Source organism: Scleropages formosus, chromosome 22, assembly GCF_900964775.1.
Source record: "Scleropages formosus chromosome 22, fSclFor1.1, whole genome shotgun sequence".
NCBI lineage: Eukaryota > Metazoa > Chordata > Actinopteri > Osteoglossiformes > Osteoglossidae > Scleropages > Scleropages formosus.
In genome coordinates, this window is record NC_041827.1 from 18,753,636 (window position 1) to 18,768,860 (window position 15,225).

The 15,225-nt window shown below is 48.1% G+C and overlaps 1 protein-coding gene across 1 annotated transcript; it reads left to right on the forward strand.

Annotated features, from left to right (window-relative positions):
• Positions 1-21: 21 nt before the first annotated feature.
• On the forward strand, positions 22-14,680 carry LOC108923449 (uncharacterized). The gene is made up of 4 exons (XM_018734194.2): positions 22-233; positions 2,511-8,040; positions 10,459-10,562; positions 13,091-14,680. Exons 2-4 carry the CDS (start codon positions 2,556-2,558, stop codon positions 13,637-13,639), a joined length of 6,138 nt encoding a protein of 2,045 aa, XP_018589710.2. The 5' UTR covers positions 22-233; positions 2,511-2,555; the 3' UTR covers positions 13,640-14,680.
• The last annotated feature ends 545 nt before the right edge of the window (positions 14,681-15,225 follow it).

Consider the following 15,225-nt stretch of genomic DNA (forward strand, 5'->3'; position numbering starts at 1 on the left):
TTGCATAGAGGATGTGACAGGGTGCTCCTCGGCCCCAGAGCCAGTTCCCCTGTAAAGGCTACGCAAACAAAACTACAGGACAGAAGAGGAACAGGCAGCAGAGTGCCTCCGAACGAGGAAGTGGCAGGCGGCCGACGGGGCCCGCAGGACACATGGCGCCACGGGGTGCTGTCCCAGGCCGACCGCTGGAGAGGGACCCCCAGGCAACAGGTGTAAGAGCACCACACAAGGAGGTGAGTGATGGGAAACTTGGGGCATCTTGGGGTGTGAATTCGTTCGTGTCACAAGTGTCAGTATAACTGAAGGAAGATGCTAGAGTGTGTGTGTGGTGTGTGTGTGGTGGGTGTGTGTGTGTGTGTGTGTGTGGTGGGTGTGTGTGTGTGTGTGTGTGTGTGTGTGTGTGTGTTTGGAAGTGTGCTGCGTACCACTAAAAAATAGTGCATCGCTCAACATGTGGAAGTTAACACATAATCTCACTGAGCCCTGACTGGAATGTTTCTGAATAATTTAATTTTTTAGTCCTTCTGAAAAATTGTTAAAAATTATTAAGAGGTCAATTTTTTTCAGAGAAAGTTCATTCTGTTACATGCATGAAATAAGGAACACTACTGCTTTTCTCATTTACTTTTACATTTATTCATTTAGCAGACGCTTTTTCCCAAGCGAGATACGTCTCAGACAAAATACAGTGAGTCCAGCATATAATATCAGTGCTGCGATAAAAATATTGATTTCTGATAGCAGAAAAAAAAAAATCCTAATTATATGACTCCTATTTCTTGTACTACAGTTTGCTAACAATAACGCAGCCAGAGAGGCGGCCAGCACTTTGCTATCATTTGATTATTTAGAGGAAACTGCCAAATACTGTCTAACGTGTCATTTAGTCTCTGGAAAGCAATAATTCAAAATCATATAGGTCTAGATGGATTCCAGAAACATGCATTACAAAGACAGGACATATAATAATGACTGAACTGATCTGGGGGGGCTCTTGACTATCAGAATTGAACTATGTATTTTAATTCACTCACTCACCTGCGTCTCATCTGTTTCCATAGCTGACGGGAGACATAGCAACAATAATACTTTACAGGAACATTGTATGCAAATTAGCTGTAATAGAGAAGGCCGGGAGTGCGGAGGTTTCCTTTTATGTTATTATTATTATGCATTTGTTTATCTGATGCTTTCCTCCAAGAAAACTTAGAGTCCGAGGTTTGGAGACTAAGCTCTTCAGAGTGATTCACCTGTTTATTCAGCAGGGTCATTTTTACTAAATCAGTTCAGGATAAGCGCCTTGATCAAGGGTACCACAGCAGGAGGCGAGATTCAAATCTGGGTCCTCCGAGTGCAACGCCTAGGCTCGAACCAGTACGACACCTACTGCCTGAGCAGTTCAGTATCCTCCTGTTTTAAGGAAGTTTTACGTGGCCGTTAATTGATAAACAGGCTACGGCGAAGGGAACGTCCTTTCAAAGGCATCGCTGTAAAAGCCGTCCTGACACGTTTAATACAGCTAAGCCTCGGCAGCTGGAAAGCTGTGCAAGAGCACTGAGGGCGACACATTCATTATGCAAAATTATCTCACTGCCATCTTACTTGTGCTAATGACGCCTCGTAGCAAACCCATTTATTCCGACACCTGACATCACCCTTCTGCTGAGATCGAGCTGCGGTATCGAGAAGGGCGACGGTTCATTTCTCCACCGTGTGCCTATTTCTTTTGTTCATACGGGTTTTAGGTTAGAGGGGTTACTTTGCAGAAGACGTGCGAACGTGCAACATCGGAACGGCGCTCGCCACCCGCACGCGGCTGCACAGCTGCACGGCTGCACGCGCGTTCCCCTCAGACAAAACAAAACGGCAGTTCCTGATCTGCAAAATGGTACTCGTGCTCTCTTCCTCCCTCCAGTGAGTCATGTTAACCACACGCGTCGCCCTGTGCGATAGCATCTCCATCAGCCCGGCTGCTTGCAGAAGGAGGAGAGACGCTCTGGTGCAGCCGGGGCGGCTGGGCAGAGGGGTGGGGGCCGAGGGCTAAGGGGTGAGGATAAGGGAGGCACCGACGACTCTCGTCACAATTTTATTAGGCGCTCCTCAGACACGCTCAGACCGTACATGACATTAACTCGCTGCCTCCGTTCGCATCGGCTGCCATCTGCTATTGAGCTTGACCTCAGATAAAATGCAGTCAAACACGAGATAAATGGCATCTTTAACTGGCCGAATATTAAATGGCAAAGTGCATCTTACAGTAAGTGGAACATTTAGTGTCTTAAATTTCAATGCTTGGAGTTCAACTTTTCAGCAGGAGATGAGCCACAATTTCTCGGTGCGCTTGCCAAAATGCTGTGGAACGGCTGCGTTTTCACCGCTATTATAGGGCAAAATCTTGCTTATTCGGTAATGGAACCATCATTTAAGTGTTGTGTTTTTGAAAGAGGAATTGAGCCCGGTGCACTGTCTTAGCGGAGGCCTAATGAAAACTGTTTTTCCCCCCTCTGCAGGTAATTATCATCTCTGTCCAATAACGTGAAAAGAGTGTGGTTGCCATGGAGACCGGGAAGCAAGGCTTTGTTGGAGCCCCAGATCCCAGTAGCTCAGTCTCAGCACAGAGGGAGGACATAATGCACGGAGCTCAAACGTCTCTTTCTGCCGTGTACTTCCATGCTCTGGGGGGGCTCCCAGTGTACGCACACGGGCAGCCCCCCGCCGAGCAGGACACGGTTGCATTTCCTCTGTCAGCACCACAGCTGAGCTCGAAACCGGCCCTTTCCCTTCTGACCCTCCATGTTGCCAGCGGAGTTCACCTCCAGCAGCCAGCTCAACGACTCGGGGCTGTGGCCGCAGCCGCAAAGCCAAAGTCGGCGGGGAAACACTTGTGCCCGTTCTGTGGACGTGACTGCCTAAAGCCCAGCGTCCTGGAGAAGCACCTGCGCTGCCACACCGGGGAGCGGCCGTACCCTTGCACCACCTGCGGTGTGGCCTTCAAGACCCAGAGCAACCTCTACAAGCATAAGCGTACCCAGGCGCACGCCCGCCTGTCCTCCGACTCTGAGCGGGACAGCCTCAGCAGCCAGGAGAGTGTGCAGGGGTCCCGAGAAACCTCCTGGAGCGCGCCTTCCCTGGAGGGGCAGAATGAGGGCTTGGAGAGCTTCGACAAGGATGTTGTTTCTCCTCAGAATTCACCCAGCACCACCAGTGGATCACCCCAGGTTCTTTCAACACAAGTCAAGGCTGGGTCAGACACGGTATGGGCTTTGCAGCAGGCTGCACTGGTTGGGCTCATCCTTGCTCCCATGAGTGAAAACCAGGATACCCTTCATTCCCTAGTCCAGAATAACGGGCAGCCATCGAGTGCAGTGCTCAGGCAAGATAGAAAGGAGGATGAGGAAAGGCCGCTACTACTGACACAAAACCGGCACCTTCCTCTTCAGAGACAGGAGGCCACTTTGTTCTCCCGTGCTTCCAGGGGGAAGTCCCAGAACCACGACAGCACAGACTCGGGCTTTTCGGAGGGCTCCGAGCAGCATTGGACCTCGAGCCCCGGCAGCGCATTGCACGACCACAGCATGGAGTCCCTGGCTGAGTCCAGCACAGAGGACCAGGAGGAAGCCCTGGCACCATCGGAGCTTGCGGAGACCGGGTCCAGCGGCAACACCAAGGGTAAAGTTTCTCTGCTGGAGAAGAGGAAGCTGGAGGAGCGCATCTCCAGGTTGATATCAGAAAACGACGCCTTGGTGGACGACAAGCAGCTGGAGAATGTGAGGCCGAGAAAGACGATGCCATCCAAGCAAGGCAGCATCGACCTCCCGATGCCCTACACCTACAAGGACTCCTTTCATTTCGAAATGAAGACGAGCAGGCAGACCACTGTGGTCTCAGACTGGCACAAGTCAGAAAGGCAGGTGAAGCAGGCACTATACAGCTCTGTGCCAACGCAGCGATCCACTAGTCTCGAGCATGCTCCTCTGGCCAGGAGCAGCTCCCTGCCCTTCAACATAGGCCACTCTGGGTTCGAAAGGGTCAACCTGTCCGGCTCCTGTCACAGTCAGAGCGCCCAGCAGATTGGAAGGGATATCCAGGGGCACAAATATCCCGGAGATCTTCTCATGAGGTCCGTGGACCAGCCCATTTCACACCACCGATCTCTAGTGCGCCAGAAGGCCGTGGACTGCTTGTCGTCAGGTGAAAGCCTTGGCGTCTGCTCATTGATAGAGGAGAGCTATCCCAGCAATCTTGGAGCAGATGGAGATTCAACTGATGGCGCCAGCGAGTCGGGCGGTGGGAAATGTCGGCGGAAGAAAACACAGAAGTTCCCTTACAACAAATGGTACATGTATGGGGACGGGACCTTCAGGAAACTCTACAACACAGAGAAGAACTCTGACCGAAACACCTCAAAGGTAAAAAAACCTGGGATTAGCACAGAACAGGGAAAGGGGCAGGAGTCCCAGAACAAGGACATTGCGACATTTAAAGAACCTGGCCGTTCAGGAATATCAACCCCAGACTCGAAATCACATTCCAGTGTTACCGACTCTGCAGGTAGCCCACATGGACTTTTGCCACAACTGCCCCCTAGTGGCAGAACTGATTCAGAGCAAGACTCTAGCAACCTGAGTACATGCCTCCAAAAGCCAGGAGTGAGGGATCTCGGTGTGCCAGCGCAGTTGGGCATCGTAAAGCAGAGCAGCATCCAGATGCCAGACAAGAAAAATGACAATGGAGGGAAAGAATCCAACCAGGAACAGCAGACTTTGCATCTCCCTCCTTCACAAGGCCTACATCACCTTCCATCTGAAAGGAAGAAACAGAGGACAGATAAAAGTGTGCATGTGGCAACCAAGAGAACTGATGCAGAGGAGGGACACAGTGTTCCGCCACATGTGATCGGTCATGTAGAAGATAACAGTATCCTGAGCCAAAATCGACTCCTCACTGCCATTAAGGGACCTGCTTCTCAGATGTTCACCAAAGTCACAGAACAAAGTAGGGCTGACAGGTTACCAGTTGAAAGAATGGATTTCAGCATCTCTTCCATCGAACACCATCTGAATCAGAAAAATGTTCAGCTCAGTGAGTATCCTTCTCCATCAAAAGAGGTTGATAGTAGACAGCCTGGATCAAAACTCAATTTCCTTCCCAAGTACCAGCTCAAACTGCCACAGCCTACAGAGTCTGGAAGACTGGCTTCTGAGCTCCCTTCAGGTACGATGGAGAGAAATGCTCTTTCAAGCATCCCTGGAAATGAAGAGAAACAAACATCGACACCGGACATGGTTTCAGCGGAGGGATATACACTTGTCCAAACATCCATGCTCACCTCAACATCTTCAGAGGTACACACTGCCAAAACGAACCCAGCTTCTACCGATACGCACACCACCACACCCATTCCAAACTCTACAGAGAGACACTCTGGTAGATCCATCACAACTGCCACGCTGACTAACACGTGTACAGGGAAACACCTTGATATCCTGACCTCGGTATCAACGGATAGCAGCTTTGTCACACCAGCCGCAATTGCCGTACCCATATGTTCTGTAGGGAGACCCACAGACACAACCGTTCCATTCTCCACAGAAAGCCACTGTGATACACCAGCATCTTCAGGAGCCACGCTCATCCCTAGAGATACACCCACTTCAGTCGGTTTTAGCTCTTTTAATTCCAACAGTTGTTTCCCAGAAGGTGAGTCACTGGTTTCCTCTCACCTTCACCCATATAAAGGGCAACTCACATTACTGAACGGTTCACCACATGGAGCTCCTGCAGATACCGGTTTGTTCAGGGAGCAAAGAGGGGACATACAGATACTTCTGCAGATTGTTTCTGGCGATCAGTTGTCAGCTGCGGATGTTCAGCAGGAGCCTACACAGGAGGCTATTTCCAGCCAGGATGTTCCCAAAGACGAATCGAAGATTGACGAAGCAGGCGGTGCCACTCAAAAACTACAGAAAATTGTCTGTCATGACATGCAATTTCTTCCTTGTATTGAACAGAAAAACATCGACAAAGAACTGGCAGCCAGTGCTACTGGTAAGGTGCTGACTGCACCAGTGGCTTCCAGTTGGAGGACTGGGCTGGAGTTCTGTCAAACAAAGCAGCACAAGCAGAATGAAAGACCTTCATCGAGGGACACCATACATTCGAGTCCGATTGCCGTACCTCTGCAGCGTTGCTCAAACGCATCAGCGCAGACAGGCAGTACCGAAGAAGTCCAAGACAGAGCACTTCCTAGCGGTGGTGCAGAAGGTTCAAAACTCAGCTCAAGCCAAACAACAGAGAAACCAAACATCATGCCCACGTCAACCTCAAACACTACACATCAAGAGCCTTCCTTACGCAAGGGTCATCCGGACAAGACAGCAGAGAACAGGAACAAAACAGAAATAAAAGAGTTGGCAGAAGTTCTCACTTCTGTCCCAACAGAAGAAAGTGGCAGACCGCATGTGCCACGTGACCTGAAATCATCCTGCCACCAAAGCCGTCAACAGGGTTTCAAGGTTGATGATGTCAACAGGATGCCTGGGAGTTCTTGTCCCTATGTGGCTACAACAGGGCAGCAACAGCAGCTTACTAATTTCGATGATTTGGCTGTAATTTTGCAGAACCCTTCCAACGCCATGGTTATGCCTCCAAGTTTGATTGACACCAGTCGATTTTCTCTCTTGCAACAGACAAAGCACAAAATCTTCCTCAACTGTGAACTCCAACACCCATTGCAGCCACAATTTTCTCACCAGTGGAATTCCATAGGATGTCCTGGTGGACATGTCGCATCAGGTCAACCTCCTCAGAACCAGTCTCGTACCGCAATAACCATAAGCACAGACAGAACTGACAAGTCCGGCGGAAACGGCGACACGGATGGCTTGTCCAAATCACAAATCTTATCCACCTCTGACCCCGTGCTCTGCTACACTGATCATATAATCTCAGATGCAAATCCAGCTGCTGTTTCTCTGCAATACACCAGACCATGGTTATGTAAAGAAACAAATCTTTTCCAGAAAAACCAGGTAAAATCCTTGCCAAAAATGCAAGAATCAGACAGAGATCTGTCCAGACCAATTTGTATGGATTCGGTGGCGTTTGTAAAGCCTGACCTTCAATTAAAGAATCGTATCAGCACTAATCCACTGTGTGCAGCACTTGAAATTGCTCAGCATTCTGCTTCCAAGCCGGAATCACAGCCCCCTACGACTCAAAATGTTGCTACACCAGAGGGAGGTAGAACAGAGAAAGATCTTCGAGAAGTGTTGGTAGAGACATCATCACAGGTTTCTTCCAAAGCTCGAGAAGTTGGGCAACAGGGAGCATGTCCCGCAATACCCTCAGGCCAGCAGAAGCTTATTCAAGCGGGGGACAACTCCTTCTGTCCACCATCTACTGCAGAAATCACCTCAGGAAGTGTGCTGGTCCACATCACCAGCCAACACAAGCCTTCCCATCAAAGCAGTTCCAGCAGTGTTGTGGATTTAAAGACTGAGAGTGGGAACAGTGTAAATGAAGCTTCTGATTCAAGCCAAACCCTACCACTATGTTCTGCACAAGGAGGAGAGGTGTCCACCAGCACCAGTGTTGGACAGGGAGCTGAAATTCCGTCATTTCCCGTCTTGCATGCCAACCCAAGCAAATCCAGATTCCTTCCTAATTCAGACACCTGTATGGCTGTCTCCCCAAGGATGCTTCCATCAGTGAAGACAGAGGCAATGGCAGCTACTCTGATGACTTCTGATGTGCTTCATCAGACAACCCTAGAGCCTTGGGGCTCAACACCAGCACATGCAGCGGGAGCCAGGCTGCTCATGAGGAGCTCTGTGATGATCAGTGGAGATGGAACTCAGGACAAGTCAACTGCTCCACAGCGCCAGCCTCAAGACACTCCTCAGGACGGACGAGCAGCGGGTCAAGGGGAGGTGTTGTTAAGCTGTTATGCTTCCACCTCTTTCTGCACGCAAAGAAAACGGTCAAACGGTGGAACTGCAGTCTGTGATGTCAAAGACGGGCGAGACGAGCCAGCTGCAGGTACAGGTCGTCGCGATTTAGACAAAAAAACCCCACTTCTTAAAGGCATGAGAAGTAGACAAATGAGATGTTTTCGCCATAAATGTTGCTCAAGGTGACTTTACCCTCAGCGTATCCATTCTTCAAGGAGAGCGGTCATATTGTTTGGACAATTGATGATCCAAAACAGGTTATACTGGATTTCATTAGTCCACAAACATTTAACTCTTGCTTGTTCATCAGTCAAAACAATGGCCATGTGCACTCACAGGAAAAGGCATTACTTTCAGTGCAAGAGAGAAATAAGTCTATGAGCTGCATTCATATGTAGCTTCAGTCCCACGGTTTATGACACCACTTTGAAATATGTTCTATTTAGAAAGGCAGTTAAAAGTAGAAAATTCTGTTGCAACATTTCAGTCAAAAATTACAAAATTGCTCAAGACAGTGAGGAAAACGGTGTTGTAGGCTATTTTCTGTTCCTTTGAACATGTCTCCAAAAGGTGGCAGTGATCTACCATGTTTTTTTTAACACTGTCCTTTTCCCTCCAGATTTTGTTTAACATTTCCTATTGTATAGTGGGAAACGAAAGGGAAGCTTGAATGATAAAATTTATGCATAATTAATTATAATTTATATTTTTGTGGCATCACTGCTGAAATTACTCCATTAAAATACAGTAATTTGTGAATCAAACTGTTGAAATTGATTTGAGTAGATAAACTAGACAATACATTTCATCAATTTAGCAGATCCTGCACAATGGATTAAACATTATACATCACAGGTCAATAGGAGTCGATATTCAAAGTGGTTATAAAAGAGCCTTAGCTGCTAATGTCACTTTGGCGGTTTAGATTAATGAAGTTTTCTTTGCCGTCAAGCTCTGGCAATCAGTGTAAACTGAAGTGAGAGGGATCGTCTTTCCTCTACCCACCGCAGGCATATTACTCATTAACATCGACTCTCTTTAAACGTCCTTCTCCTTATAAAGGGCTCAATTCTGCCTGCTTTCGCATGAGAGGAAGCGTCCAGGCACTGATAAAGCAGGGGTCAAACAAATAGCCGTGGTTTTGAAGTGCAGCATTTGATCCTCTTATAGGGTGTCAAGAAGACCTTGAGGCGTCCCTAAGAGGTTCGTCTCTCGAAAGGTCGGAGGTCGCCAGAATTAGTCACGGTAACAAATCAGGACAGGGTCAAAGGTCCAAAGCGGGATAGGAGTCGGGTGGGAGAAGAGCAGAATAAACAAAAACGAAGCCTTAATCCCTGAACGTCCCAGGTTGATGTTATGAAAAACAGACGCAGGTAAGAGGAAAAGCTCCGGTGGCACCGGTCACCCCTCCAGCCACAACAGGACGCAGCTGCTTCGGGGACTACCATTATAGCGTTCAGCTGTTCATAGAGCATTTGGAGATGCAGCGGCACCATTGACCCGACCTCCACCCGGCACAGCAGGCCACCATAGGGCTGGCAGAAGGCCGATGAGATCTAATGATCGGCCGTCCTCTGCGGGGGCCACGAGGGGGGTCGTGGCATGGGAGGAAGCTTCCAGAGGGACTGGCCAGACTGTAGACACGGGGCTTTTGGAGTGGGGTAGGTGTCGAGGATGTGAGGGGGGGGTTTGGGTCTGTCTCCTGGCCAGACGCTTGACATGTGATCCCGGGTGAGGAGCAGCACAGAGGCCTTTGGAGAAGTTCAGCCAAACCAAACACACTACCACGCATCACAGACATTGTTTTTCGCCGCTGCTGTTTCTCCTCCATCAGGGTCTGCGCGGAGCATTGGACCATATGTTAGGTGGTGTGTCGGAATGCGTCTTAGTTTTTATCTTTAAGGACAATCTAAAGCCTTTTTCCTATTATTCGATTGAGGATAAACTGGCAGATTGCATGCACAGACAAGAAAAAATGCCCAAAGTGGGTTATATGGGACTGTAACACTCATCACATTAAGATATGTCTCTTTTGAACTTTTTACCAAGGAAAAATTGCTAAAGGCAACACATAACTGTTAAATCCCATTTCATACCGCATATAGCAATTATCATAATTTATTTATTTTTTTGCTTTCAAATATTAGTCCTGTCTAAAATATCTGAAGGAATGTCTCAGGCAAGATTAGACAAATCTAAGCTGTTGACGTGAAGGTGGGGGAGGAAATGACTGTAACTGTTGAAGTAAAGCTGTGGTGGTCGACAGCTGACTCTGGTAAAAGTTGTAGTGAACTGTAGTGGACTATGGTAAAGGCTCTAGTGGCCAACGGTAAATAGCTCTAGTGAATGGTAGTGTGCTATGGTAAATGGCTGTAGTGGACAGTAATGTACTATGGTCAAGGCTGAATTGGACTGTAATAGCTAGTACTGAAGTGTGAGCAGGGAGTCAATGGAAATCAGTTTGTGCCCTGACTGACCCATCAAAAATATGTGTTTCTCCTTCCAGAGCTTCTGCATGGAGGTTCCCCTAGCTGCGGCGCCCCCCAGGGACAGCAAGGGGCACAGCACCACAGTGAGAGCGATCGAAAGACCGGGGGAATGGAAGGACAGGTGAGGAGTGACCGCTACCCTTCTTCGTACCAGGGCAGAGTCTCCAGTGTACACCCCTTATGTGACTCCACAGGGACAGGCCACTATCCACAGGCAGTGAAAAATACCTTCCTGCAAAGAGCTTCCATCACACACACACACACACACACACACACACACACACACACACACATTTTCTGAACCGCTTGTCCCCTACGGGGTCACGGGGAACCAGAGCCTACCCGGCAACACAGGGCGTAAGGCCGGAGGGGGAAGGGGACACACCCAGGACGGGACGCCAGTCCGCCGCAAGGCACCCCAAGCGGGACTTGAACCCCAGACCCACCGGAGAGCAGGACTGCGGTCCAACCCACTGCGCCACCGCACCCCCTAGAGTTTCCATCAGATACACTCATAAAATCATTTTTTTAAAAAAATCCAAATAAATGGGAAAGTCGTAATTACAGAAAGCCTCTCTAAGCTTTAAATTTCTGTCGACATGGTAAACTTACATCATATTAAAAACTCGTAAACTTCCAGGTAATCATATAATCTTCATGTAATTGTTCTAGAAGCTTCGTCTATTGCTTGATGATCTTTGAAGACACGTCCGTATGAGAGTACGGAATTTCTCGCATGCGTTTGAGAGCCTTCCGGAAAGCTGTTTGTGCAGCTATCCGAATGTAATCCACCGTTCGGTGTGCACCAGTACACTTCAGACTGGATTAATCAGGAGATGCTTGGGTGGGATGACCCCCCCGTTGTCCCCCAGGCACCAGGCTCTTGCTGTGACTCTTCTCTGACAGTCTGAGGACTCATGCAGACAAACCGACAGGGCGGCGAGTCTCCACAGGTGCATGAGGGAGCCTCCAGGCCTTCTTCGCACCTTCCACCACCTCGATGCCTCGCGGTGAAGCTCGCGTTTAAACATAAGGACGCAATCGCTCCCGAACCCATTTGCTGTAACTCATCCAGCCCTTTTTTTCTGTAATATTGAAGAGTTCAGACGTGGAGCACGTCTGCGTGCCGCATAAACTCACATGCGCTCGGTCCGCCAATTAGTAACGCAACAGGCAGCGCAGGTCTGTTTGTAACTTGTTTTGTTTGTAACTCAAAGTCACTTTTACTACCAGGTCACCAAATGGTTACTAAGGCAGATGTCCCTCGATTTATTTGTCCGATAAAAACTCAGATAAAACGACAGTAAATAAGGGCACCTTTATAAAAGAATACTTCATATTTTTAAGTTTGAGCTACACTAAAATTGAAACTAAAATGACATCTAATTTTATAGGCATATCAGATTTAATTTATTGAAAATTGGCTGTTTTTTTCAGCCCAAGAGACTATATATAAGCTGCTAACAACATCTAAAAGCTTAATGTAATCAACGCACCTTCTGTATTTGAGTATTTTTTTCACGTGATACATTTTTACTTCACAAAAGTTAAAAGCCTTTTAAAAATACTTTAAAAGATTTGTATTAAGTAGAATTACTTTTAAAATGGAGCATTTAACATTACAACTGGCACAAATTTAAAATGCCTGAAAATGAAAAATGTCATAAAAAATCAAAATGCCAGACTCCTAGTTATTGCTGATTGCTTACAGGTTCATCCCCATAAAAATATGCAACAATCATAATCTAGTTATTATTATTATTATTATTATTATTATTATTATTATTATTATTATTATTATTATTCCCACCACTTTAATAAAACAGAAAATTAAACACTGTTGAACACTATAAAGGTGAGCCGAATTAAGCCATCCCACACTCACACTAAAGTATTTAGGTGCATTTTACTGGTACCTGCTGGCTGGGTGGGTAAACACAGCTCATGGTCACTCCTCTGCAGGCAGAAAATTTTTAAAAAAGTAATTAAAATAAATGCACGACAAAATATGTTCACGTTCTTCAGAAATTCTTAGCTCCACCATTCATAACACAAGGATGAACTGTATTTTAAATAGAGCTATCTATTGTATATTATTGCCATCATCAACTGAAAGACCTCAGATGCTCAGTAAAATGACCCAACCTTCTTATTCAGCTTAATAGAACATATGGGAAATGTTTTTGGTAGAAATAAAACAAATAACATGGAGAAGTCCTTCGCTGAGCGGCGTTCTTGAAGGCATGGCTGCAGCGTAGGTCACGGAGCTGCATTTGTTAATGGTTTGTCATCAGGGAGCAGTGCTCAGAAAGGTCATGAATATTTGCAAAAATTATTAATTATTGCACTGCAAATGATGCTTTGCAGACAGAGCAGCAACACACGGGCAAAGCCATTTTCAGCACGTCTGCTTCTCCGCAACATAATTTCATATTTGCTGGAAACAACAAACCGTTCATAAATATTTTAGGTGCCTCTTTATGAATACATGTTTTACCATGTTCTGCAGTGTAAAAAAATGGAGAAGGTAGACGATGAGAGAATCTCAGAAATCCCCGGTGCGCAGCTCCTCTGGTGACTCATCTGACCATCTGCCAGCGGTAGCAGACACTCCTCCCAGATCACTGCATGTGCTTCTTTCACTCACAGGACGTGGTGGGAGTCGAGGGACCGAGAGGCGGTAAAAAAACTCCGGGTGACGGACCAAACGGATGTAAGAGTTGCTCCTCCCAGCGCTGCTCCACGAGCGACACCACCGTGTCCGGCGGCCATCAGATGCCCACCCAGGTCAAGACCGCTCTGACGCACACGCTACGACCCGGTGCTCAAAGCGAGAGCGCTGGCCCTCGTAGCCGGAACCTTCCGGTGCAGAAGGAGCCCACCTCGTCGCATGCCGCGGAGGAGCCAGCGCTGAGCGGAGCCGCTTTCTCGTGCGCTTTGTCGGACCCCATCCTGAGCGAGACCCCAGGACCCCAGGATGTGAGCTGCGAGTCCGCCGAGAGCGCGGAACGGACCGGATCGGTGCGCTCGCACACCGGCCCAATGCACTGTGTAGCGGCGCCGGGTATGAGAGCCAGGGGCCTAGACAGGGTGGCCAAGGGCCCCACGAGGGGGGCCCAGAACGTTCAGGAGGATGGTGGCGACTCCAGCAGCAGTGACGATGAAGGGAAGCTGGTTATTGAGCTGGACGTGACGTAACGGCCTTAATACATGTATAGCATGGCCTTAACGCGCACACACACACACAGGCACACACACAAATTAAAGCCCCCCTCACCCGCACACACACAAAACATAGCCACGACTGATAGGGCGATGTGGGGGCATTTTCACCCCGGCCTCGTTCACCCGACTGTTGCACTAAAGCTACTTTTGTTGTCTCCCGTTTCCATGGCAATATGGAGAGGGACGTTTGCCGCCCCGCTGCCCTCCTTCCGCTGGCACCGGGAGCGAAGCGGTGTGTCGCTGCAGCAATACTGACTCTTCCCGGTAATCGATGACACGGTTTTGTTGAGCAGTCGCAGCACCTTTATTTAAAGTGTGGAATGTAAATAAAGGGAACATACGTTCCATCTGCCCGGTCCCCTGTGGTCAGTGACCCCACTTGGACCGTTCCTGCCCGTGACGCGTGTCAAAGGTCACATTACTTCACGGGATGTGGCTGCTCTTTCAAGCACACACACACACGACTCGCGCAGTGCTGCGCGCACACCTTTGCTCGGTCACTTCTCCAAGCTTGTCCGAATCAGGGCCCCCCCACCGCGGCAGGCTGCCCTCCAAAGACGGGACTGTTCTGGAATTTTCCACGTGCCACGCGGGTCCCGCGGACGCATCAGTCACCAGCTCGTTAGCGGGAAGACGACGGGGGATCTCATTCAGCGGGAGATCATCGGCTCCTCCAAGCTCTCCGTCACCAGCTGTACACCAAGCTTTACTACAATTTACACCGTGCCGACACTGTAAACTGTGTTACCGAGACCCTGTATCCAAGCACTGCCGAACCATTCTTGGCCTTTCCCTCTTTTGACTCTGTGATTGTTTCACTTTTCGGTACGTCCAGAGAGCTGCGCGTCTCCTCCTGTCGATCCAGTCCGCAGGTTTTTTGCTCATTTTTCTCAGCTGTTTAAACAGAGAAAAAACGGAAGTAAACGAGAAGCGAAGAGTGTGTCGCGCTTTCCTCCATTCCTGCTATGTCTGCGTCTGTGTGTGTGTCCCGTAGCGCTTCGGTTTGGTTCAGTTTGACAGGTGATTTGCACACGTCTTCTGTCCCCTTCCTCAGCTCACGTAGCTCATCGGCAGAAGCAGAAACATAACGAAAAATCAGAATTCACGCCCAGCTTCCAAATGATGCACGAACCCGCATCAAAAAACAAAATCCAGGAGTGGCCTTTCGGTTCAAATCGACTTACCAGTAAATTCCACAACCACTTGGTCAATGAATCAGGTCACACTCCTCTGATCAAAGGATAATTTTAAATTTTTTTCTTCATTAAAGAAATTGATATAGAGTAAGAACGCCAACCAGCACTCATGAATGTGCACATGAGTGTTACCATCCTTTATTTGAAATATTCAAATATATATTTTTTTTTAATTTCTGAGAAAATAAATGCATCGTCGGAGAAAGCAGATTAATCTTTCATAGAAATACCTGCTTAACTTTTCTGGGATGCACCTCCACTATACCTGTTAATCTTGTTTATTTCACACATTTCCGGAAAGTATCTTCTAATGTTTGGTTTGTACACTGATTTATCCAGAAATACAGCAGGGTCATTTTTACT